This window comes from Ictalurus furcatus, chromosome 21, assembly GCF_023375685.1.
Source record: "Ictalurus furcatus strain D&B chromosome 21, Billie_1.0, whole genome shotgun sequence".
Classification (NCBI taxonomy): Eukaryota; Metazoa; Chordata; class Actinopteri; order Siluriformes; family Ictaluridae; genus Ictalurus; species Ictalurus furcatus.
The window spans coordinates 13,907,049-13,934,926 of NC_071275.1; the positions used below are offsets into that span (position 1 = coordinate 13,907,049).

Genomic DNA, 27,878 nt, shown 5'->3' on the forward strand with positions numbered 1-27,878 from the left:
TCATTGTCTTAATTATTTATTTATTATACAATTTTACCAATTATTTATTTCATTATTTTTAATTTACTGCATTTTTCTTACATCATTTTCTGCTTGTTCCATTATATTGTTTTTGTTCAATTTATTTTTCTTTCTAAAGCATTATAAAAATCAGAATTTTAATGTGTGAAAGGTGTTATATTGTGATTTATGATTTCATTTTTGGCTGTGGAAAAACTCATTATTTCAATAGAAATTCAGACACAAACTTTTGTTAAATTATACAACATTCAAATTCAACTATATGTCCATAAACATCTCATTTGTTGCTTAAACAACCCGATTTCCTTTTAAATTCTTTTTTCTTTTTTTTTTTTTTTTCCTGAATCACCTTCCAATCATTGTGAATCACTAAGCTAAAGCAATAGATTGCCGAAGGGGTCACTGCCTTGGATCGGTTGATTACAGGCATGATTTGCAATTTTGTATCTGACCAAATGTACTTTTGTAAAGCCTGATAACTCATGAGTCATGCATCACTATCATTTTAACAATATCTACATATTATTTTCGTCCTTTTGAGATGAAGGTTCTTGGCAGCAATTCAGACAGCTTGTAAGAGGAGTTCAGAAAAAAAATGCATGCGTGCAATGAGAGTAAAAATGAAAAGCAAATAACTATCATTATCTTGATCCTCTTAGACAAAAGTGGCACTTGTAAACATTACCCTATTACTCTAATTTTAAGGAGGTCTGTTCCAGCCAGGCTTTGGACAGACCTCTCTCCAGATGTTTTTACCAAATGACATCGCCTGAAAGCCCATCAAACGGATGCTTCCCTTCTTCCCCTCTCCACTTCCTGGTCCACCAGTCAGTCCAGATCTTAAAATTTGCATAGCAAGTGCTGCGTAAACAGCTTCAGGGCCTTTGGTGTGAGCAAATGAGGTCCAATAATTTGCTCATGCCAAACTTGATATGGTTAGAGTCAAATAAGGTGCTCATTTTCCCCTTTCTTTTGTCTGCTGCTAATCAAGAACACATTTTTGTTTCTGGACCAAAGGCAGTTGTGTGTTGTTTTTTTTTGCAGCTGTACAGAAAGACAGATGCAACACATAAGCACTTCTCACGTTTTCCATATGATTATCTCTAAAATCCATCATCCTGAATTAAACCAAAATACTTCAACCATTGTGTCTGTAAATGAGCGCACACAGTGGACACAGCTGTGGACAGTGTAATAAGTATTTTATTGCATTTTATAATGCCATTGTCAATAATTAGTACAGATTACATGCAACTAGAACTACTGTACAGTTTTTTTATTGTCTGCATGGGCAGACACAAGAAGATTCAGGTTACAAATACACAGATATATGTGTTTTTTTTTTTTTTTTATACAGCATGAAGAAAAATGGCAGTGACTGGCATAAACACGGTCACCCCAGGGTTAAAAACAATAACGGTGGCTGGCTAGTTGCCTTTTTTTTCAATACCATCTCAGAACCACCATGTGTTCTTTCCCCTAAAGTTTTCATTCGAAAGTTTCAAACAAAATAAAAAGGTAAACAAAAAAATATATATTTATACTAAACTAAGTACATAGAAATCACTGCTGATAAAAAATGTACACACATTCTTAAGATGCAAATGAAAGAAGAGCTAAAGTGGTAGATCCATTCGATTGGCCAAAAAAATAAAATAATATAATAATACCATCAGGCAAAGCTCCTCGGTAAGGATCCATTTCCTGGATAACGTCACATTAAAGCTGTCAATCACACAGAAATGGAGCTCGATGGACAGCTCAATAGAAGTAATGGTAAAAAAAAAAAAGGAGGTGACCTACATGATTAAACTCAGATTAAGTGTAATTCAGTGACACTGGAATCATGTTTGGTATCCCACAATGCAAAAGCTTTAAATTTCTAACCAATTAGCACTGACTAGGAAGGAATTCGATGATATTATAAATAACCATCAACAGAGCCGATTTCAGAAAAAGAACAGGCTGTAGCAGAAATCATGGTCCCATTGTTTTAGAGATCGAGGACAGTATTTAAAGAAAAGAAAAAAGTATAAAGAATCAATAGAATCAGTGATGGCATGAAAACGACAACAACACATCAGCTTCTTGTTAATTACTAAGCCATTAATGCCAATTAAGCTAACGAGAGCCTTGCTGCGCAGTCCACTGGGCTCTGAACCAACGTGACGAATAAAGACAGACTCGCTGTAATATAAAACACCATTGCCAAGTGACCGACAGCTTTGAGACGTTTCTGCAAACTACAGGAATGATTTGGTTTAAAGGGAATCTGTACAAATACATCTATTGGCACCTAAAAAGGACCAACAAACACCTCAAAGTTCTTTTTTTTTTTAAAGCAAGAGAGGGCTACATATTTTTCTTTTCTTCAGGATTTGTATTTTTCTCTTTCTCCTTGTTTGAGGTTTTGGTCCTGTCCTTTGAGAAAAAAAAAGTCCTTCTGAGGTATCATTGCAACAATGAATTCAACTTTTTTTTTTAAATGTTGTTTTCTCTCTTTTTTTCCTTAAAAATGCATAAATGCAATACAGAGACAAAAAAAAAAAAGAAAAGAAAAAGTATCAAAATAGACCTAACTAAGATAAATATACAAACTGGTGTTTTTACCTAAACCACATAACCTAATTTTTTAATCTTTACGTCGTTTTTTCCTTTTTTTTTGAGATAATACACTTTTAAAAAAAGCATCGTCCCAGATGTTTTGTGAAGAAAAAAAATAAAACAGGAGTGAAAATAATGATACCTGCAGCACATAATATGATAAATAGATACAGCGTAAGCAATACAGTATAGGAAGTTTTACAATAGCTAGAAGGATGTAGGAAATTAACAATAAGAAAAAAAAAAACCTGCAGAAAATATATAAAGACAAAAAGTATGGGGGAGAGAAATGCCCTCGAGAGCTAAGCCAAGCTGTAATATACAATAATACATCATTACAACAAGATTAACAAAAACATTATGGTGATCGCTAATACCACTGACATACATCAGTCTACATCTTTATAAAACAACTTTGTTTACAGGTGTGTACCTTAAAGCACGATTGACGTTCTTTCGTAAATGCGTAAATGCAGCAGTTCCTTATTACTGAGAGATTCAGCACAATTCCTGTTTATATGCCTTATCGTAGTCATCTTTAGCATGGACGTTTAAGCTCTATGTTTATCTTTGGGATATTTTGGTTTCACCAGCACTACTTAGCCGGCTTCTTTGCAGCTCGTCTTTTGAGTGATCTACAGGATGAAAAAAAACAAAACAAACAAACAACAACACAAAAAAAAAAAAATAAAAAAAAAAAACTAGTCATTAGTCACTGCTACACTCAACTGCGCTGCTCAGTGCGGGCGTCTGTGCTCTTTTTTTCCCCCTGACCCGAAGCCGCCATAAAGCCATGCTTTGCGTTAATTGGAAAGCCGGACGTGGGGGGGGGATTGGGGTGTTTGAACGAGAGGACCTGCGTTAATGCATTCTGCCCATCATCATTTCTGACACTGGCCCATTGAGCGCACTCTAATGACCGGCCGCCTCATTGGCTTAAAGCAGGGCCTGGCCCCTCGTTATGCATGCGGAATTAGAGCGCGCAATTAATGCCTCCTCGCCGCAGACCTGTACACAGACACTATGCTAATAGATCGCTTAAAGATGGTGGACGCGCAATTTGGAATAGACCTTTTTAAATAATGGTAACCGTTTAATGCTTCGCACTTAACAAGACTCAGCATTTTTTATTTTTTTTGGAAGGGGAGAGGTAGTTATTACTTTTTTTTGTCAGCATGGTGTGTGTTGTTTGCTTGGTTTCATTCATGCAAATGAATTCAGGATCAAGGATCGCCAGACAAGCTTTTTGTTCACAAGCATATTTTGGTTTTGTGGTTTTTTTTTAAAGGATGAATGGGAAACAAGACGGTGTATATAACTATGGATGTTTTTCATTGGCCATTTATTCTGTGGACTATTTCAAAAAGGAGGTAGCAACATTTTTGGTTTTTATCTTTTTTTGTGTGTGTAAAGAATGAAATGAAATATTCCTTTAGCAGGTGCATTAAACAAACCTCAGTTAAAACAGAAAAAAAGAATGAGTGTGTTTTGTTTAAAAAGTTCCTCTCAGATTAAACACGATTGTTGAAGTGCAATTGTCATTGAAGCTGTCCCTCAAATGTCTGTTTTGTATATCTTTTTTGAACAGATGTCTATTTATCTCCTGTTGGTTATCCTTCAGATGAATACGTTTGAAATGTTTGAAACAGTAATGTTCAATGGACTCCGTCAATAAAACCAAAGGCAATGTGAAAAATGAGTGTTTTGTTGAAAAATAAAAACAATCTAATGAAAAATGAGTATTTGTATATTGAGCATTTGTCATTCAAGTGCCTTATGTCTGTAAAAGTATTCATATCTGAGACCTTGAGGCGTTTTCGAAGGTTGTGTTCTTAACACTTTGCCGTTGCCTGAGCATGAGAGGGTAGAGCTTTATTTATTTATTTATTTTGTTAAGTGCTTTATCATCTAAGGAACTGAAAGAGGCTTGACAATACTGCTTCTTTTTGGCCTTACACCCCATAGGATTAACTCATTCACTTTACATACTATATTTAAAACAGTGTAACCACCAAATTCTCTTTTGCATCTCACACTTTGGTTTTTGGAATGTTCTGCACTAGAAGTCTTTAACAGATCACTTAATATTCAACTTAAAAAAAAAAAAACAACAACAATAAAATAACAGCATAATAATTTAAGGAATAACTTTTTTATGGACAGTTTCTTTAGTAAGAAGAAAAGAAAAGACAAGAAATTTAAAAATCGGAGGGTATTTGGTTTACTACAAATCTCTTTGGTAACCTGTAACGAAAATAAATTGGGAGAGAAAAAAAAGAAGAAATGAAATTAAAAATTGAATTTGGTATGCCACTGCCATGAATGTTTATGTGTTTATCCAAGTTCGGTGAAAGCTAAAGTTTGTAAATCTCACATGCTGATCAGACATTTCGATAAGCATTCGTATATCTAGATGATGTATAAATCTTTGAAATAGTTAGGCCACAGTAAGAATCCCCCTGACATTGCGAGGGAATACCATGGATTGAGGTATTCTGTGACCACAATATCATCTCTTTAAAACAACGCTTTGTATCGCAGCTGAATTTCAAGAGGAATTTCTGAAATTAAATGTTAAATGTTAAATAAAAAAAGGAAAAAAAAAAGAGTGCCTGTAGGGAGGGATATTACAGAGAACCTGCACATTCAAACCCACTTTGATCGAGCCTATGTTCCTGGTATTAAATGTCCTCTGTTTCTTTTGTAGTCCTTGTTTCTGTTGCTACCTTGATGGTAAGTGCTCTTCTCAATAATCTTTAAGTAATAGGTAATGGAGCATTTTGGGTAAAGGAAAACCCAGCCCATTTGGAATGATAACAATTCATCAGTTTTAAAAAAAAAAACCAAAAAACCCAATAACAACAGAAAATCAACCTACATATTTATAACTAAAGTACACCACAATGTGAAAGGCTGATCCTGTAGAAGTCGCTGACTGTGAAATAATGAATGTGAAATAAATGTTTAAAAGAGCATCAAGAAGCTACGTCACACACGTTCGAATCAAAGTTAAGTCATGTCTCTGAGCTTTGACGCCTCATCATTGCTGCCAGTGCTGACACACCAGTTGGTCCTGGTTCCTTTTCCTGAAAAAGATGTCTTTTTTTTCCGGGGGACGACGGCAATTTCATCTTTTTTTTTTCTTCGACTGGTCTAACAAAAGTAGAAAGAGAGAGCTGTTTGGTTTCTCGCCATCAGATGTCAGACGAAGACAGATTGAGCCGGTTAGCCATCACAAAATGTTAACACTGCTCCAAGACTGGAAAACTCCACCCCTCTTTTTTTCAAGAGTCCAGAAATCTTAAGGTCAAAGGTCAGGGTAGGACAAAGGGAGTCAGTTGCTCTGGTCATGTTTTGATCCCTTGGTGGTTTTTTTTTTTTTTTTCAATTTTATTTTGTTCAGCAAAGGGGCATCACACCCCTGACAGAACCTAAAAGTCCAGGATTGAACCAGTTCATTCTAATGGTTTAGTTCATGTTTTCCTTTGTTGGATGTGTGAACGTCATTCCGAGGTAAACCACAGCTGCATTTTTATCCCAAAGCAGTTCTCAGGCAAAACAAATAAGTAAAAAAATGAACTAAAGCTGATAAGACAGTAAGAGCAGAGTGAGACGCTTTGGGGGACTCGTGATGCGTTTGCCCGTCAGTCTGAGACGGACTGTTCCGAGTACGAGATACAAACCGGCTGCACCAGTCTCAAATACACGAGTGGCTTAGAACTTGTCTCTGGGACTTTAAAACATTTTCTTAGTGAAGAGATCAACTGAGGAAAAGTAGAGAGACATAAAAAATCAAAACCAAGCTAAAAAGACAAAAAATAAAATGCACGATGGACTGATGAGGGGTACACCCTGTTTTGGTTTCTTGGTGTTGGGGTTGCTTATGTATCATCTCTCTTTGTTTTTCCTCTTTGTGGTTATTTAGGCCTTGCGCAAGAAGGAAAGGCGGGCACGGCAAAACCCCGCCCACCTTTACTCCAGCTCCTCCGTGGGAAGTTCCTCCTCCATGTCGCGCTCGTCACTGGGCATGCTCAGGTTCTGAGTGACGGACGCAATGAGGGACACGGGCCGGCTGTCCTCCTCAAGCTCTGCGGGTTCCTCCTTCACGTGGATCTGGTGTCTGAGGCACCGAAAACACACACACCCACCCACACACACACACACACAAATTCAATAACACTTACCATATTATATACGTTTTGCTGTGATTCATAATCTGTTATGAATTGCCAGTATGAATTCTAGAAGGTGGCAATCTTGTTCAGTTGAATTCTTAAATCTGATTGGTTAGATCAGCATAACTTCTGACTGTAGTGTCGGCTATAAGGCAAATCAGTGCTGCTGTTTCTGTAGTAACAGCTACAGTAAATCTCTAGGACTTGTATGGCGTCTCCAGTGTCAGCACAGTAAGTTTTCCACCAATGGAAAGTCTTCAGGACTTCGCATGTTCAAGTTTCTTTGTAATATGACAAACTGTGTTTTTGTTTTTTGTCTTATTAACTTCAACAGAGAGAGGAAAGACAGGCTAGTGAGGGAAATACGGTTTATAGCTGATATATTGCAACCGATAACAAGAATGAACTTGTTCTGTGGCCGTTCCATAAAATTAAATTTAACTATAAATGGATAAAAAGTATACGTCATTCTTTAATAAATCAAAAATTCATTAATTGTTAGTAAATGTCTGTGGTAGAAGAGGATTAAAACACTTCGGGATGTGTTCTTATAGGAAAAATAGGAAGTTACTGGAAGGAATAGGAAGTTACTGTAACTGCTTTCGCATTGGGCTGCATCATGGATTATTTTTCTTTTAGATCACACCTTGTTGTGTATAATTCCCTACATAGCGGCCTCGCTGACCCGGTTTGCTTGAGACATTTTGAGGTCTTCTGATTTTACAGCATTTATTTATCTTCAGTGCAATTATCAGTGACATAAACAGCATTTATGGAAATAATCTACTTCCTATGTTATAGGATTGCCCTTCAGATTACAGATGCGAGTGCAGTTAAGAACTAGGTCATGTGACAGGCACTAAAATGAGCTTTTTGTTTCATATTTCCAAAAAAATAGACACATTTATTTCACCTTTATACTCTCAGGTGACCTGTGATATGTAGTTTCACAGTGAAGTATTCAGAATTTGAATTTTGGTAAGATTTGGAGGAAAATGCAGATTTGTGAGGCATGTAAATGTATTTGTGTGTGTGTGTGTGTGTGTGTCTATATCTTGTCCTGTCTTACCCATATTGTTGTGGAGACAGGCCGGGGCTGCAGCTGCCATTGCTGTTCACCTGTTCCACGGTGCTGCTCACATCATCATGACCTATGTGCAGCATGTTGAGGCTGGCTCCTGTGTTGTTGTTTATCAGCGTGGGGCTGTTCAGGAGGCTCAAACTGCTCTCCGCCAGCGCCGCCTGCACACACACACACACGGACACACCTATTAGTGATGTGTGCTAATAATATAAATCATGCAGTGGGTGGAGATATCACATTCATGATACAGTGTCAGCTTAAAACTTCACATTTGAGCATGTATGCCTGGACCAGCAGGCACAGGTCAGAGTAGGCAGTGAGAGGATTTATAGCCGTATTAAAGTTGAGAGGCGGTGGAGGCATGTTGTGAACAGGTAGTGACTTGCAGTACAGGAGCACAAAGCTGGCCTGTTTTATGACGGACGCTCTGTACAGGCCTGAACATTTCCACGCTTTTAACTGATGTTCAGACGCCGTGTTTCTACTCCTGTATTACCTGTAACGCTGCATCTCAGAGCTTGCTCAGTGTACCCAACGTCAACAAGAAAAGACACGGTGAAGCAGCTTTCTGTTTTTATTTTGTTTATTTTATTCTGGTTTTTTTTATTACACCTTCAAAATAATCTAATGATTTACCAGTTGAGATCAGAAAGGCATCTACAGTAGATGAATTTCAAAAATAGCTAGTAACATTTAGGCTTCATCACATCTTTTCTTGTTGACATTTACAATTCCCTCTGTTTAAGTTTTTTAAACATGGCTGGTGTCTGGTGGCCTTTTGATGGAATCTCACTGAACATGTTAAAATATTTTCATAACAGCAGTTAATAGAGGCACAAAAGCTGACTAATCAGAAATTTCGTACTAAATGCACTGCTAATTTAATGCCAGTGCAATACTTAAAGATTGATGAAGCTGAGTCGATGGGATCACTGGAAGTGCAGGTTGAGACATGTCACCACTAGGGGTCCCCTCACTTCCACACAGCAGACGCACAACAGCTCGGCTCTGCTCAGAGGCTTCGCTCAGACGTGCGTCCTTTCAAATGTTTTGAATCCTCAGCTACTCAGACTTCTGATGTTTTTAGTCACCTTAGAGCATGCTTACTCATGGCCTTATTATTATTATTATTATTATTATTATTATTATTATTACTACTACTACTTCAAAACTATGTTACGAAAGACAGCATTTAAAAAAAATAATTAAGACTCAATTCATAGAAAAGTAAAAAATAAATAAATAAGCCAACAGTTTGTACCATTTACCACCATATATAAATTAATAACTTGCTGAAATCTTATGCCAACACATAAAATTGATTTGTTCCTAGTTTGAGAAATGGAAAAAGGGTTTAATAGTATAAGGGAAGTGTAAAGTGATGGTTGGCGGGATTAAAAAAAAACACACATATTGACATTTTAATGCTGAGACGAAAGGAGTTCTGGTCAGTGTCTCCCATTTTGGCGCAGTGGTTTCAGAATAAGCAGAGTTGAGAACTTTATGTGCATTTCATGCCAACCCAAATGGCTACGACGTGCCAAAACGTGGAGCCAAGAACGAGAGGGCGAAAAATAGGCGTCCATATCGTTTTCAGAGGGAAAGGGTGGAGGTGGGACATGCAGACCGTGTCAGACCTGATTGAAAATAATGTTTTTTGTTTTGTTTAAAGAAAATGACAAAACGAGAAACAATCGGCATTTATAGACGTGGTAAAATGCTTAAGTGTGTGCCATCTATTCATACTGACGTGCTGATGATGACACATTAAATCTGCAAAGCTACATCTCAACAAGTTAAGTAAAGTCTACAGTATACCGGACATAATATTCATGTGCGATCAGAGAACATTCATTATGTGCAATAAGCTTCTTTCATACACAATATACAACAGGACAGATATCAGCTGACTCCTGTATTCGTCATCCAATCACGTAATGGTGTTTGTTTCACACGATGAAGTCACATGATATAAGCATGATTTGTTTAAGGGGTGCACATTTTTATGTCCCCTATGATTTCCCCTATATGGTTTTTAATCCATGGTGCCATTATAAAATCCTTCTCTGTGCATCGTGATTATAATACTAATGGTTTATCACTTCCTTTTAATCACTTTTAAAGCATAACCTAAAACACTGTACCTTGGCTCCGGCGTGTCTAACGCTGAGCCGGAGCCTAGGTATTTCAGCGACGGCAACATCGAGGCACAAATGCTTTTGAGAAGAAACACACAGTTGACCTGCTGAGTTCACGCTGCCCTTTCTGAATTATGTAGAAGTTCTGCCGCTTGCTCGAGTGTTCTCCATTTCCTCCAAATCAGGAAGGAAACAAGCGTTAGGATTTCACATGTTCATTGTATTCCTGAAATATTTTATCTCGGTATGACATGGCATGACTCGTGTTCAACTCTTTTTTTTTCTCCTTTTTATTTATAAAATCTGCAAACAGTTGCTTTCAAAGTCAAGGCACAGATCGGTGTTTGTCATCTTTAAATCTGCTAGCTAACTTAGATCGTTTCTAATGTACACATGCTGTATGTGCTAGCCTAACCGTAACTCAAAAAAAATAAAAAAATAAATAGTTTGGCCAAAATTATATTATATTTTAGATGTATTATTATTTTTTTTAAATATGACATACTTCTCATCATGCTTGTTTTATTTCTTTATTTATTTCTTTAAATATCTGTTTTATTTTTTTTAGAATTTAAATTTTTTTTCTGACTTACTTCATATTGTGTATGAAGTATTGATTTTTCCCCCCTCGCCACTAATATTGTTACATATATGTTCAGTGTTCTTCCACTGATCTGCCAAGTAGTGAACGTTTCATGTTTAAAAATTAAAACATGTACTGATATTCTACATCTTGAACAAAACCTAAAAGATAGTTATACTAATTCTACTTATGTTAGTTGCTGTTCACGTGCTGATTAACAACACTCCATTTACAGTTTACATTTTTAACACGACGTGTGTCGTAGTGTGTTAAAACTGTTTTAAAATGAAGCAGGAAAATGGCACATGTCCAGCACATAGTGTTAAACTGTCCAACGTCTTTCACTTTGAATGAATTCTAACTTTCAGTGGATGTAATAAAGTGCGCTTTAGAAATGACATGAACCGGATCTGTTTTCCAGCATGTTATGATGTGTTTAGCTCAAAAGATCACAGCGTTAATTCTAACATTTGTGTGAAAACGCACTGCATGTTGAAAAGCTCCAAAAATTAAACAAGATTTGTTGTTCTTAACTGGATATAGAAATAGTTGCTCCTTTTATTAAAAAAAAAAAAAAAACGGTAAAGTAATAGAAAAAAAACAAAGAACTTAACACCATTTTTCTTGCTGAGCCTCTGTTGTGTAAATCCGTGCAGCTCTTTTGTTTAAGGTTTGTTTATCTGTGGCCTTTTCGGGATGAGCAGTCCCATTTCCATAGTGATGGCCTGCGGGGTTAGTGAGGGACAAACTGGGCCGAGATGAAGCGTACGTGTGTGTGTGTGTGTGTGTGTGTGTGTGTGTGTGTGTGTGGCCGTGATTAGCTGGGCTGTTTGTTTTTCAGGCGCCGACATTGCTTGTCCTGTGAGGAGATGGATGGGTACAGACCTGACAGAGAGTGAGTAAGCAGGACACACACACTCACACACAGTCTCACACACACACACACACACACAAACACACTTACAGACTGAGCACACAGGGGCTGACCTCCCAGATCCATCTCTGTTCCCTCACAGTGCGGGAAAGACACACACACACACACACACAAGTACTAAGACACACAAAGTCACACTCACATGATCCCATGAACCTTACAGAACCGTACAACTTCAGTACATCACGCACACACACACGCACACACACACTACTGAGGTTTCTGAACACCGACTGAAATAACATAAGCCACATGACACAGTGGCTTTCAAATGGATTTTCTAGGACAGACACTAATTTTATGCTGTGACCTTAATTGACAAATACTTGATGCTATAAATCACAGCTCAGTGTGTGTGCGTGCGTGTGTGTGTGTGTGTGGTGGGGAGGACATGAGAGGAGGTTTGGGAGAACGTGCTAATTAGTGGAGGAAATTGATATCAGGGCCCTTGCGCTCTCGATCCGGCCGTGTGTGTGTACAAGGATCGAGCGATATCTAACAGACACACACTCTTACACACACTCACCTGGTAGCTGGCATTCAAGGAGCCAAAGCCCAATCCAGAAATCATGTTTTTCACCAGAGTGGGACTTCTGGAAAACAGAGAGAGAGAGAGAGAGAGAGAGAGAGAGAGAGGATGAGGATGAGAAATGAGTAATATGGATGGAATAATTACAGGCACAAAGAAAAGAAAACTGACGATTAGCAGTTTCACTCCAGCATTTTGTATGCGTCCATGCAGACCCGCAAACATAAACTGAGAACTGAGCTGACTCTGCACTTATTCTCTCTGACAGCGTATTGTTGTGTACACACACACATACACACACACACACATCATGTGTGCTACAGGACACGAAATCTGGTGGGTAATTTGCCGTCATCGCTCTGTCAGGTCTCGAACATCTGTTTGCTCAAACGTAAGCAGGAGTGCTTCTCTGCCCTGCATCTGCTTGCCTTGTGCACTAAATGCTAAAGACACTGAAGGGAAACACACACACACACACATACACACAACGGACCGTTGTGATTCCTCTGAAGTAAAACGGTAATGATAGGAAGCTTATTAAGGCAATCTTGCATGCCAATAACGATTACCACATTGCTACACCTTAGACTAGCACCAGATCCATATGCAGTTTTATTAAGAATATACCAGATAAACAAACTTATTACAGGTTCCTACTGTAGCTCTCTGTAGGAGCTACAGTAGGAACCTCAGCTATGTTGCAGGAATGCGAGTGCTGACTTCAGGAATCAGCTTCACTGATAGCTGGCATTAATCCATTCTGCCTAAAGGCTCCATTTTCATGATCGTAACTCAAAGTAAATATCAGAGATATGATCACAGGGTTTGCACCTGGCTGTGCCTGATAGATTCTCGTGTTTATGTAACCATCGGCAAAAGCTGCACCTTATTATGGGAAGGTGTGGTTAGGCAAGCAGCTGCAATAGTTAATCAATTTCGCTCCTTTCATTCGGTCTGTGAGCTAGGAAATCACAGCAGTGGCTATATACTGTTTATATGTGCAGCAAGTAATAGTAAGAAAATGCTGAGGAAAAATCTGGTGTGACGCTACTTCATAATTAGCAGCTCCTCAATTTTTACTTTTATTTTTTTACCAATCAAAGAGACCCCGCCTTCTTGTTTTCGATTGGCTTACAAGACCAGGGCACTCTTTTCCCTTTCATTGAACAACCTTTTCTTCCAGGCAATTTTATTCATGTTTGCTATGGCCAATGATTTAGCTAGAAAAGCAAGAAATTATATTTCAGCACTGTTGCAAGGGTTCAAAATGCTTAATGCTTTCATAATGACAGATTTCACTTAAGAGTTCGCACAGTGGTTTTTTTTTCCTGTCCTGTTTACTTCAAGCACTATAATTCTGTATTTCTTCTAGTTTGAGTAGCGTGTTCACACTGGGAAACCTGAGGAGACATGATGTAGTGTTAATACGCTGATCATTTTACTAAAACTGAAAAGTGGAGATTGCTAGACGTTTTGCACTCAGAGATCGCTGTCTGCTTTACGAAGCTGAAGGGGCGGAGCCACCAAAGGTTTAAAACTTTCCAGAAAGACCAGAGCAGTGAGCAAAAATGCCACTACACCATGGATGCACAGTAAGAGCAAAACGTTTCAATGAGACATCATGATCAAAAATGGTAAATGTGGTACGTACTGGCACCTCTGAATGGCAATACATTTGGCAAGTTTAATTACAAGTCAGACAATTCGTGTCAATTATATGATGTTCATTGACTTTATGTAGCCGCAAAGGAGTTGTGTGTATAAGTCATGGACATGGATGTAATAAAACCTATAAGCATTTTCTTAAAAAGGTAGGAAAACTCTGTTCTGGAAAAAAAAAACAACAACAAAAAAACAAACAACCTACCCGGTCATCTTTGGTGGTCTCCTCTTTTGGTATTCCACTTCGTCCACAGTCCAAACAGCACCCTTGACGTTCTCCACTCGCACAAAGCATTTGTGAAGGCTCAGGTTATGGCGCACGGCATTCTGGGCAAGTCAGGAGAGAGAGAGAGAGAGAAAGAGAGAGAGTTAAACAATTAGAAATACTCTAAGGTGCGTATGAGACAAAAGGTGCAGCTACAGATGACAATTTATTAACAGTAACAAGCTTGAATAATTCAGTCTGAATATTTATAGCAAATATGAATGGGAAGAGAACGAGATGCAAAAGAGAGAGAGAGAGAGAGACAGAGACAGAGAGAGAGAGAAGGCACAATAAGCGTTGGTCACATGTTATTGCTTGAAATGCAATTACAGCACTGCTTTGTCTAAACAGTCTTTAATAACGGCATAAATCGTATACCTGCTTTCTAATTAAAAGCCTGCTTGTGGTGATAAGCATAAAAAAAGGTTGCATAGTTCAGTTCAATGAGGGATGTGAGTTTATCTCCTCATCTCATATTCCTCCTTGCACACACACACACACACACACACACACACGATTATGCCTTCCACCACAAACACATACACACAAACACACACACACAGACAGCACCAATTAAGTGCATATTCCACCGAGTAGCAGTGACACCGGGGTGCCACACCGTCACACTAGTAGGAGGAGAAACAGAAGAAGAAGAAGAAGAAAAAAGCTTTTTGTCTCCAAATGCTAAAAATAAGAAAAAAAAATAAATAAAAGATGTGCCGTTCTTCCCCCACCAGCAAACCCCCATAATTTTTTTTTTTAAATTTCACTAATCAGCCACTATCCAGAATAACACCCCCGAGGGAAGCCCCTTCCTTTTCATCTGCTATTTGTAGTTTGTTCATGCCCAATTTCATTACCAATTTTAATTCGTGTATAATTAAATCCTGTGTATTTTTTCTGACACGCTCCTTTTTTTTTTCCACAGCCCATGAGGGAGGGACTGCTGATGCCGGAATCACTCCTAACCGTAATTACAAGTGCCATAATCAGACGAGGCCTCCCTCCTTTGAATAAATTTCCCGGCGCAGGAGCGATGATGCTTAGTTTTGCAAATTAGTATGACCCCAATTTCAGCCTGCCACCTCGCCAATTTTATTTGCATTCCCATCCGTGATGAAAGACTAATTCTCCCAGTTAAAACATTAGCGGCAATTTAAAGGGGGTCAGCCTCGGCAGACATAAACAAAATGCTTTGCTGGCTGGGTGTGTGCGCGTGGCGTGTGAGAGATGACGGCGTAGATGCTCTGGAGAGGGGCAGCGATATTAGAAAAGATGGAACTCGTGACGTGGGTGTCAAACGGGTCTCGCCTACTCGAGTGGCAGTGCCCGCACAAAGGAACTGGCGTGTCAGACGCCATTTTAGAATCTCATCAGGGTTGGCTATTCCTCTTCCCGTGGCCGTATTAACCGTTTTACAGCGGTTTTAAATACCGATCGGCGTAATGCGGATGTCCAGTTAAACGCTTTCCATCAATTAAACACTCCAGGATATGAGGAACTTTAATGTGACTAAATTCTGAACCAGGAGGCTAAGTAGTCGATCTTCAGTGCAACAGACGTTTAATTCCGCTTGAGTAATTAACCAGACATAACAAGCCTAAATAAATAGCGGTGTTTACAGTAAAGTGGTCCTAGAGCTTCACAGATCAGACGGTTGTCCCTCTTTGATGCTGTGTTTGACAAAAAAAAATAAAACAAAACAAAAAAAAAGATGGACTGTTTGGGCTTGAAGTGTAACAAGAAACACTTGACCTGAGATCAAACAGTCGTCTGCAAACGCACGACAGGAGTGTGTGCTGCAAGAAAAGAGCATTAAGATTTATAGATACGAATCATGGTTCTAGGCTAGGTCCATCTTTACACCTAAGGGACAGCCTGTGACTGATCAATGACTTCCCCCTGCTCTTTCCATGAAATATGAATGGCCATTAACCGAGCCAGAGAACATAGAGCCCCATTTCTATATTTAATACTGCGGCCAAATGACTGGCGCGAGAGAGAGAGAGAGAGAGAGAGAGAGAGAGAGAGAGAGAGATTGTGTGGATATATTACAATAAAGAGAGGGTGAAAATGGGAGGAAGACAGTGGCAGATGAGAACACGAGGAACTGCATCTATTAATTGTTAAATTTCATAAAAGTGAAATGAGACGTTACAGATATTCAAGCCACCTGTCTTCTCTTTTCTTCTCCTCATCACTCCATCTCTGACCTCTCTAAACTGCTCTCAAGGGCTAAGTCATTGCTACCTCCCCCCCCCCCCCTTCCATGTAATTTTTTTTTCTTTGTACAGACAGCACCTGACAGAAGTTCTATAAGATCGCAGTACTAAAGTGGCCTTAAAATGTCTTGAGGTTTGCCTAATACTGGCATGGTGTTGTTGACAAGCTACAACAACAATAACAACAACAACAACCAAGTGAGCAATACAGAGGAATGTACAGAAATTCACTAAAGAGAAAAGAACTGGGAGGAAGTTTCTGTTCTTTTTCAGTGTCGGGTCTTACCTGTCTATGTGAATCACATGTGGTTTAAACACACACACACACACACACACACACACACACACACACAGAGTAGTAGGATGATTATAGGGGGTCAGTGTAGACAAGACATACAAGCTGTGGTGCCCAGAGGAGTACCAGGCTCCTGGGGAGAGATGCAGGGCTGCGATAGAGCGGCACGGTGGAGCAGGACGCTAATCAGCGGACCGAATTAAACCAACTGATAAGGGAGCGACGTGCCCGTGGTGCGATAAAACAACTCTGTTTGTGTGTGTGTGAGTGTGGAGACACGTTTGAGAGTGACAGAGCAGGAGTCCTGGTCTCATGCATTCACATACGGTGAAATGAATTCAGCTATCGGAATAGTTTCAAACTTCAAGGCCATCCGGTTCCCCACCAGTTTAGACCTGTGATTCCTAACTGGTGCTTAGTGAGCATTATGTTGTGTGTGTTCTTGTTGTATATCAAACTTGTATTTTTAGTTTTCAAAGTTCCAAAGGTGTGGTGCACTTTTATTTTTTAAAGTTTTTCTCGCTTTCAGCTTGGGTTTGAGAGCAGAAAATCACAAGGCTGACATTAAACAGTGACATGTAGGCCTTCTGTGAAAAATGAAATTAGCCTAATGAAAAACACACATTCATGCACACACACACACACACATGCGCTAAACCTCATTGCATGGTTTTACTTGCAGTGAAGAGAGAAGAGTGACGCAATCTAGCTTTTAGAAGTCCTCAAGGCTTTTTGTGGATAGTTAAGGGGTTCTTTGCATTCTAAAGTTGTTCAACTTGAACTCCTCTTTGACTGGGAAACACTTTAGGATCTTGGGATTTACACAGAACCATTAAGGTTCCCTCCGGATATAACCGTTTTTCTCCAAAAGTTTTATCCTGTTAGTTGAAAGCTGTGCATTAAGACTACAGTATGATTACATTTAACAGAGTCTTTTTGAAGTGGTTTAATCTGTTTCTTTTTATTAACACCTGGATATGGCATATCAACCAGATCTCATGAGAAAATTATTTTTTCAATTCAATCAAGGGCAATTTGGTTGTATTTGATTCAGTTTTACTCTAATTAAATTGTGAGAAAAGGTAGCAATTTACACCTAAGCGGAACCTGCATCTCTTCAAACAAACTGACTTTGTAAGTACCATGAATTTGTCTGTGCACTTCTAAAAAGGAGTATGGTTCTAGCTGTCTAGTTTCTACTTGGAACCTTTTCTGAAAGGGAAAGCTTCTGCTTTCAGTACAGGAATATCGTCTCGGCATCTCATGATTAACACTTACAGGAGGACGAGCAAAAAAAAAAAAAAAAAAAAAAAAGGCGAATATTTCTCCACTACAAAACACCAGGCAGAACGTTGGCCTGCTTTTTCTCCCACAGTCACACAGGAGACAATAGAGACGGCGGATTGGGACAACACAAAAGAGCGGGATAGACAGAACGGAAAAGAAAGCGGGCGGGGTCGTGCCCTGGCCGGCCGGGAACAGAGTTGGCATCATTAATTACGGCTGCATGTTATCAGAATGTGGCCCTTGGCACAGGGGCGGAATTTACTACTGTTTGCATCAGGCAGAACAATGGGGCTGACTCAGTGCGTCTGCGGTTTAGCCATGTTGCTAGGTGGGAGGGAGCAGCCAGCCTTACGGCCAGGACGCTTACTCAATAAAATGACCGTATGAAACACGACTCGACGGTAAAGCAAACAAATAAACCTTAATCATTTAACTAGAAAGGTTTTCTTAACTTGGCAGGAAACTAAACTAAATCTAAATCTTAATCGAACAGGAGCAAACATCAGGGCTGTCTTGTGGCAAAGAAAATTGAAAAAAAGGAAAAAAATTACCCTGAAATCTGCTTACTTTACAGTAGTATGATAACTATTTTATGTCTCACCTTCCAGGTTGCTGTATTTCTCCTGAAATAGGCGAACATTCGTGTAAACCAGTTGTAGATCTCATTGAGAGTCAGCTGTCGCTCGGGGGATTCAAGAATAGCCTAGAGAGAGAGAGAGAGAGAGAGAGCGAGAGAGGATGAAAGAGAGAGAGTGAAAGTGATTGAAATGGCTGCTATTAGAGACACATTAGCTGATGAGCCATCTGCAGTCACTGTGCTAGAACTGAAGGTGCGCAATTCAGCATGGCTGACACTGGGCTTGGAAATGATCATAAATCCACAATTATGGACATGAACACACACACACACACACTCCTCTCTTCCTCCCACACACAGGCTCAGGCGCAGAACTCAAACACAAAGTGCAAAGATCCAAATCTAACACCCTGACCCTCAAAACACGTATTTCGCTTTCTGTCCATTTATTTATTTTAGTTCAGTACTAGCATCTTTGTTACACATCTGTAGTAAGTATAATATAGCCAAAGCACACTTGGGTAACTTTTTTATAATACAGTAGAGTTGAACCCACACGTGTGACTGTTAAATGGTTAGCTTCGGATGGTTGTCTCTGATTATACAGATTCGGGTTCGGGTGACTTACATGCCGTATCAGAGAAGCGTACGTGAACGGTGGTCTGACGTCAGCGTTTTTGTAGAATTCACAATTCTGCGCGAGCTCTGCCAACAGACAAATAAAACCCCCATACAGTTCAGTTAAAAACTTAATTTAACACATTTCAATAAGGTCACCCATATATGGTGAGTGTGTAGCCAATGTGTGTAAAAGTGTGTGTGTGTGTGTGTGTGCTGACCAGATGCAATGGGGGTGCAGTATTTGTCGGAATTGCGCCGGCGGATGGGACCGACACCGTGTAGGCTGGAGGAGCTGATGACGGACGGGCCCTGCCTAAGGGGGGTGATGGGAGCTGCAGCCGAAGTGGGAGGGTGAGGTAAACCCTCGGGGAAAGGCTCGCTGTCCCGCTTCAACAGAGAGGCGCTCGACGCCAAGTTCAGCTACAGAAATGCACAGAGAGAGAGAGAGAGAGAGAGAGAGAGAGAGAGAGAGAGAGGGGAAAGTGAATTTAGATACTACATATGAGCCCTTATATTTTGTCTAGGTCCAAATACACTATTATCAATGTTTTAAGTCAACTCTGCAAATTTATTTTTATAATGATCAACATAAATAGTTTGGAAATACGTTTCGAATGAAAACTAATAAAATCACAGTTGTTTTTGTTGTTTTTTTTTTTTCATATTCGTATGCTGAAAATATCATCTTTATGCTCCGGTAAAGTTTTAAAATGTGATTGGTTTTATATTGAATACTAACTTTCTAATGAGCAATGAAAATAATTTTAAATATCATACTGTACTACAGAGAATTTTAAGGTCATTTTGATTGTTTGCTAGCAAAAATGTCCCCCCTAAAAAAAACTTCTAAATAAAACTTCTTTTTTTTATGCCTAAGGAAAACGAAAATTTTGTTTATATTTTGTTTGTCTATTTCCATAAAAATTACTGGTCGTGCTAATAATTGGGATGAAAGTAAAATACATTGTGTAAGATTTAGTATGCTCAACAGTTGGTAAGTGATTATAAAAAATCAATTGTATGAATTTCGATCTTTCCTCTCACCACAAAGCTCCTCAGTCGACCACAAAATTGCTTTTTAGAAGTTCAAACACGCTTGGTTTACAGGATCATGCTATCCAGTTTCATTGCGGCTTTGATTCTTACACGCAGTGCTGTACAATAATCTCCTGCCTTCTCATTACAGCGCAGGGAAATATAATCGCCGTAAACTTGCTATCGCTCCCATGCTGAGAGGCGAGCGCCACGCCAGCCACGCCAGGGCCAGTTGGCACACAGGCTCCATTATAAGACAATCCGCTAAGATGGGATTTAAAAAAAAAAAAAAACAAATCCCCTTGTGCATCTTTGACACACATGCATATGCGCCAAAGCTCCTTAGCGGCGCGCAATTAGAGTGATGCAAAAGGAACAAAAACAAAGCAATACAAAAGAGAGGAGGAGGAACACAATCTGGCAACAAACCGCACGTGGCTGTGGTTAGCCGCCCTCGCGAGCGTTGCCCAATTAGCTCTGGCGGGCGCGTGGAGGAGCGCTGGGAGATGGAAGGAGGCTTTTCCAGGGCTGCTTGTTTTCCTCTAATTAAAACCATCACAAGCACGTGCAATAACGGAGAAAGGAGGGGAAGGAGATGTAGCAGCGATGGGTTTGAAGCTAATATGGCGAATTAAACCTCACCCCCACCCCCCCCCCGCCTTTTTTTTTTGCCTCTCCTCACCTCCTCTCATCACCCAGCCAACCTGGCCCATCTCCAGTAATTAGGGGGGCAAAATTGTTTAACAGGTACTTAATTAACACTGGCACCATGCCAGCTTGCCATGATGCCCGCTGAACAGCCGTGACTGAGAACAACGTCCTCATGAGGGATGACTCTAAGCTCCTCCTCCTCGCTAGCTCAGCGGGCCTCTCTCTCACGTTCTCTCGTCGGTGATCCAGCCCCGACTTGGCACCCCATTACCGTTCTGACAGGACCCCATCGTGTGCATTTGTCTCCAAACAGAACAGGAGATGCCGCCTATTGTTCCGCCCCTCCGTCCCGCTTTTTATATCCCTATTCCAAATTAAGACACTCCAGTTCTAATTGTCAATTAATTTCAACATCTTCATATTTTAATAAGACTCCTCATCAATCTTGCCATGAAATATTCATTAGACACCTAATCACTGCGAGCCGGGCTTGCATGGCGGCTAGAGAGAAAAAAATTACGCAGAGCTTTGTATTAACTGAGAAGGTAGCCTACATTTTCTCTCTCTCTTTCTCTCTCTCCCTAACACACACACACACACACTCTTACAGACAGCACACACAACCACAACTCATTTCATTTGTGCAGAAGCAGAGACTAGTCCAGCTGTAAGTGATTAGTTGGTGTATGTAGAGCCTAACACTGAGTCTGTGTTTAAACTGCATTTGAGACGCTTGTTTAGACACAAGATTAATGACTCAAGAAAACATGTGTACTCGGATAATCGGTAAACATTTAAGCGTTTGTGTTGCACGCGGTAAAATTCAACAGACAGGCCAGGTCTTTTTTGTTTTCCCTCCATGGCCCTCTACAAAGTAGTGCAAGCGTTCAAAAGTTGCAGGAAAAGAGCAGCGCAGTTCCTTAAAAGACCAACAGAGGGCACTGTTTTGACTTTAACCATACACTACACACTACGTTACACTGAGACTGAATTGTTCTGACTTGTTGGACCATACTGAACAATCATTTTATTACCTATTTTGTTTATGGACATGGACAAAAACGCAGGACAAATACTAATGATCCTAAAAGAGGATGCAACGACTGAGGTGGGGTTAAAGGTTGAATACGTACTGGTTGGTTGAAAGGCTTTGGCTCTGATGGACGCATGTGCAGGTGGGTCATCATGGCCTGCAGACGCTCGCTTTCCTTGGCCAGCTGCAGACAAACACACACACACACACACACACACACAAACACAAATGTTAGTAATGACAGAACGATAAACTACAGAACCATATGAGAGTTTATTCAGTTTCAGAGAGTCAGCATGATTATTTATTTGTTTTTGGGCATATACAATTTCAGCAAGATTTAAGACTTTCTGGATGAAGAAAGAAAGAAAGAAAGAAAATCCCTGAAACACAAAATCAGAATTTTCCATTCAGATGAAAGCTTATGTTTTATGTGATTTATGTGATTGCTGTACATGGGGATCAGTCAAATCAGGAATTTTCTTGCATAAACACAGAAATTAAGATGACATGTAAGACTTAAGAGATGGTGTGATCCATTATTATTATTATTATTATTATTATTATTATTATTATTTTATTTTATTTTTCAGATATGTGGGCATATCTGATTACAGTAAAACCAACAAATCAGACTCGGTCACATGTAATCAATAATATGATTATTACACACTGAGTCTAATAATCATATTATCATACTGCCCTGCTTTTTGAAGTCTTTGTGTATAAATATTATTATTTTTTTTGCCTCTTGTCATTCTGCTCTATTTCTGTTCATTACAATCTCCATGTTTTGGTTCTTCAGGTCAAAAAGAGGCCTCTTGTGTGCCGCATGGTTTTGCAGTATAGATACCTTTTTATTTCCTCTCTCTGTGAGAGTGAGATAACAGTGTGACTGATGAGAGAATGTAAACTTAATAATAATAATTCTAAATATATAGGGTATTTATGATGTTTTTATGCATGTTATAGATATTTTGGGATGAGAGCTGTCAAGAAATCGGGCCCCATCATCAGTATAAAGTCTACAATGCCTAAAGAGTGTAACAAGTTTAAATTCAATTGAGCTGAGAGGCAACAAGAAACGAGATTACATGAGAGAAAAAAGTGAGAGAGCCAGAGAAGACGGCGAGGAAGAGGGAATCTGGATTCCTTCCTGCGGTTGTAATTATGAACCCTAGTCCAGAGCTCAGTGAGATCATGTTGCATCTCCCGTTTTATATATATTTAAGTGTGGAATAAAACTCCTCTTTCCCTCATGTGCTCTCTCTTTCCATGCATCTGGACTCATGACTCAGGTAGTCTTGACTGTGTATGACGCTGCTGAACGCTACTTCCTGCATAAACACTACTTCCTGCGCTCATGAACTACAGCCGATGTCTCAACACTCTTCTACAGTAACATCTTACAGGAAAGGTTGATGCTCTCCATAAACAGATGAATCAAATGTGTATAATCGTTGATATGGTGCACTTTTGTTTTTTTGTTGTTGAGAGGTTGCTTTCTGTGGAGGCGGATTTGTTTATCCTGTGATGTTTGTTTAGCATTTTTGGAAGGAGTCTCCATTGTCGGCACAACTCGGTAAATACAAAAGCAGCATATTTTTTTTGTGTCTTAGCAAGAACAAAGAGGCTGGTGAAACAACTGTTGATAAAACGAAAAGGTTTCCTAAAGGTAACTATAAATGAATAAAAAGTAAAACCCCAGCTTAGCAGCACTCCTCGTTATGTTTTATTCCGTACATGCAGTGTGTATCTTGTAGAATTTGACAAATTTGACAGATACAGTATAATCACATATAATTAAATCTCAATCAACAAGCAAATATGCCACATGTAATTCTTACAGCATTGATACAGAACTAAATTGATTACATGAATGTATGGATAAATAGATTTGTATGAAAAGATACATTTTCATGTTAAAGTCAGGAGTTTTCGGCTAAACGTGTCTGCTCCATCCCTGTTCAAATCATTCGAGATATTTCATAACATTACAGATGACTGGATGAACAGATGGATACATTACCGATCCTGTAATGTCGAACGTACAATAAACTATATGACATCTTTCCCGTTTCCAGGAGATTGTACTGTAACTCTACCGCAGGATGTAGTGTATGGTTTATATCAGTATTAGATGATGTAATGCTTTGCAAAGCGTGCTATGATTTCCACAACTAGTTAAATAAACCCAGTTCCTGGTAATGCACTCAGACCTCTGGACTGGGCATTACAGTTATAAATGACAGTATTAATTATTTAATAAAGAACACTCCATTCCATATTGCAATATATTTCACCACTGCAGTCACGACTAAAACAACCAGCGTAATGTAATTTGGAAATTCCAAATAATGCAGCGTATTTATTCCACAGGCCCTTCAGCACACAGCCGCAGATCTCAGCTGAAGAAAAGGTTCCTGTTGTTAACCCTTATTTAAGGATAGTTTCCCCCCTTTCTGTTTTCCACTCTGTTTGTGTTCCGCTAGCTCCGGCCTGTTTATTTGCCCATTAGCTAATCTGCGTGTAACAAGGCAGAGAGCAACCTTGGAACAAGATGGAGATAAACACCAACATACTTTTTCTTTTTTTTCATCAGGATGAGCCTGGAAGGCTTGTTTTTACAAGCATTTTATTTTTAGGAATGAACAGAAGGACTGTGAAGTATAGCGCGATAGATATGGTGAGTGTGCTAATTGAAGAACTGAAGTCCTAATGTGCGCCATCATGGTGTAAAACCCTGCCAACTGGGCTATCTCACTAGTCTTTAAGAAAGAAAAGCCCCCGCTCCATGCTCTGACAGCTTACCTCGCTCATGTCGCTGTGCATTACAGTCTGCAACTGCTTATGTGTGTGTGTGTTTCTCTCCCAGACTATATTTCCTGTAGCTGCTGGGTTTTTTCTTAATGCGACCTAATGGTGTGTCAGTTTGCGCCATCGCTAAACATCACTACACATTCTCCAGACAGCATCAACATCCAGTTTGATCACTGGATAACATCTCACCAGTTTGATGTGCGCTAAACGTTTGACTGACAGTAAGACGGATGCGTGTTAGCAGTCAATTTGACCTGGAGGAAGAACTTTTGCTTGGTATAACGAGGCCTTTTTTTGGGTTGAAAGTGATATTCAAGTAAGAAATAAAACACAAAGAGACATACTGTTATAAGAAAAATATTGATTATTGATTATTTTCCAATAACGGCACATCTTGAAGTGTTTTATAACCAGTGCAAATGGCCTAAGATTATTTTTTGAACAACGTGTGATGCATTTGATCCATTTATAGTTACATTTAATGTTTGGGAATGTCCGCGTGACAAGTTAGTTCCTGCCACTTATGTTACAACAGCTATAAAACGTCAGTCTGTCACCAGCCTCTCTTTTTTCCTCTCTCTTGAAGTTAATAAGGCAAAAATGCAGGTTGTCATGTTACTGAGAAAGTGCTGACACTGGATACTCCTTCCATAAAGGTCAAATAAACTGCTCCACGTAGAAAGTTTCGACATCCATTTTCCATACTGCTTATCCTACACAGGGTTGCGGGGAGCCTGGAGCCTATCCCAGGGAACTCAGGGCACAAGGCAGGGGACACCCTGGATGGGGCGCCAAACCATCACAGGGCACAATTACATACACACACACTCACACACCCTTTCACACACTATGGACAATTTGGAAATGCCAATCAGCCTACAATGCATGTCTTTGGACTGGTGGAGGAAACCGGAGTACCTGCAGGAAACCCCCAAAGCACCGGGAGAACATGGAAACTCCACGCACACAGGATGGAGGCGGGATTCGAACCACTAACCCTGGAGGTGTGAGACAAACATTCTCACCACTAAGCCACTGTGATAGATTGTGTGGTGTGTCCACTATACACGTCCCTGTGTCTATAATGCATTAGAACAAGTGCATTGATATAAACCGGTTATTTGAATTACCCATGATATGACTGCTTATGGCAGCTCTGTGGTATGAAATAATATCATTTTGGATTGCATTTCTGTGTAATACCAAATATGTGTGTGTATATATATATATATATATATATATATATATATATATATATATATATATATATATATATATATATATATATATATATATATATATATATATATATATATATATATATTCCCTTTCTATATAAGGAAACGGTTTGTGTGAGTGAGTGTGTGTGTGTGTGTGTGCATCTAACCTGTATCTCCAATTGCTGAACGACCTGCATCTGCACCCGACACTGGGCTGTACTGCGGTCGTCCAAGGCATGTTCACTGTTGAGGTGTCTGAGAGAGAACAAAAGAGAAGACACAGGAAAAACAGTTAATCCTCACGTTCAAGATTTAGCAAAATACATCCAAGTTAGCTTGATTTCTTTTTTTATTTATAGACATACAACTGGTTGCAGCAAAATACAGTGCCCTCCACTATTTTAGTCTTGGTAAATATGAGCAGAGAAGGCTGTGAAAAATTCTCTTTACTGTTTAACCTTTTGATCTTTTGTTCAAAAAATTCACAAACATACTCTGCTCTCATGGATATCAAGCAACTGCAAACGAAACACAGGTTTTAGTCAATACTTTGTGCTACCTCCATTTGCCAAGATAACAGCTCTGAGTCTTCTCCTAGAATGCCTGATGAGGTTGGAGAATACATGGCAAGAGATCTGAGACCATTCTTCTATACAGAATCTCTCCAGATCTTTCAAATTTCGAAGTCCATGCTGGTGCACTCTCCGCTTCAGTTCACCCCACAGGTTTTATATGGGCTTCAAGTCAGGGGACTGGGATGGCCATGGCAGGACCTTGATTTTGTGGTCAGTAAACCATTTTTGTGTTGATTTTGATGGAAGTTTTGGATCATTGTCCTACTGGAAGATCCAACCACAGCCCAATTTAAGCTTTCTAGCAGAAACAGTCAGGTTTTCATTTAATATCTGCTGATATTTGATAGAGTCCATGATGCCATGTATCCTAACAAAATGTCCAGGTCCTCTGGCAGAAAAGCAGGTGGGGTGCAGGGGGTCTCCTCAACCACCATCAGTGTATAGCATCCACCTGGATAATGAGATGGCAGCCATAGTGCGCCAGAACACCCACCACACAACCACAAACATTAAAGAGCCACCACCATATTTAACCGTGGGCATGAGGTACTTTTCCATTTGGCTACCTCTCTGTGTGTGCCAAAACCACCTCTGGTGTTCATTGCCAAAAAGCTCAATTTTGGTTTCATCTAATATTTCCAGTTGACTGGAACTTCTTAATTATTGCCCTGATGGTGGAAATGGGCATTTTCAATGCATGTGCTATTATCTTGTGGCCACTTCCCATTTTGTAAAGCTCAACAACCTTTTGCCTCATATCACAGCTATATTCCTTGGTCTTACCCATTGTTATGAATGACTAATGGAATTTGGCCTATGTGTTATCTCATATCTATACCCCTGTGAAACAGGAGGTCATGGTTGAACAAATTCCTGTCTTGGTCACCCAGATGTACAAAAATATATAAAATGGGAATCAATGGGAATATACATCAATTACATTTTTCTCATATAAATTCATAGGGGTGCCAATAATTGTTGCACACATATATTTAACAAAGATATATTGTTTTGGATATACCTGTGTTTTATTTGCAATTGTTTAATGTCCATGAGAGCAGAGCATTTTTGTGAATTTTTCTTAACAAAATATCAAAAGGTTAAACAGTAAAGACAATTGTTCACAGCCTTCTTTGCTCATTACCAAGGATGCCAATATTAGTAGAGGGCACTATATGTGTGTGTGTGTGTGTGTGTGTGTGTGCGTGTATATATATATATATATATATATATATATATATATATATATATATATATATATATATAAAACAGTAATAATTTTACTTAAATTTAATGATACTTTTACCAGCAAAAAATTTTGAAAAAACCTTAAATAATTAAAAAGATTCCATATCATGACAGATATTTGCTAATGATTAAATTTGTGCCATCAAATTGCCCATTTGCCTATCTGCATACAATTCACCTATTCAAATAATATTTGATTGCTTTAGTGTAGTGCATTTGTTGCTGATTCAACCAGCATAGTCATTCATGTGCATTCAAGTGCAGTACCTCAATAATGCATTCTGGATCAGCTACTATTA

General features: G+C 39.2%; 1 protein-coding gene across 2 annotated transcripts in view; it reads right to left on the minus strand.

Annotated features, from left to right (window-relative positions):
• Positions 1–1,352: 1,352 nt before the first annotated feature.
• Positions 1,353–27,878, minus strand: part of foxp4 (forkhead box P4) — a 146,482-nt gene continuing 119,956 nt past the window's right edge. For both annotated transcript variants that reach the window (XM_053652984.1, XM_053652983.1), the window contains exons 10-18: positions 25,924–26,011; positions 21,817–21,900; positions 19,216–19,417; positions 19,005–19,081; positions 18,401–18,502; positions 13,936–14,057; positions 12,066–12,132; positions 7,870–8,042; positions 1,353–6,745 (exon numbers count right to left, since the gene is read on the minus strand). In XM_053652984.1, the coding sequence (XP_053508959.1) occupies positions 6,598–6,745; positions 7,870–8,042; positions 12,066–12,132; positions 13,936–14,057; positions 18,401–18,502; positions 19,005–19,081; positions 19,216–19,417; positions 21,817–21,900; positions 25,924–26,011 (1,063 nt within the window). In that variant the 3' untranslated portion in view covers positions 1,353–6,597. The remainder of the gene's footprint in view (positions 6,746–7,869; positions 8,043–12,065; positions 12,133–13,935; positions 14,058–18,400; positions 18,503–19,004; positions 19,082–19,215; positions 19,418–21,816; positions 21,901–25,923; positions 26,012–27,878) is intronic.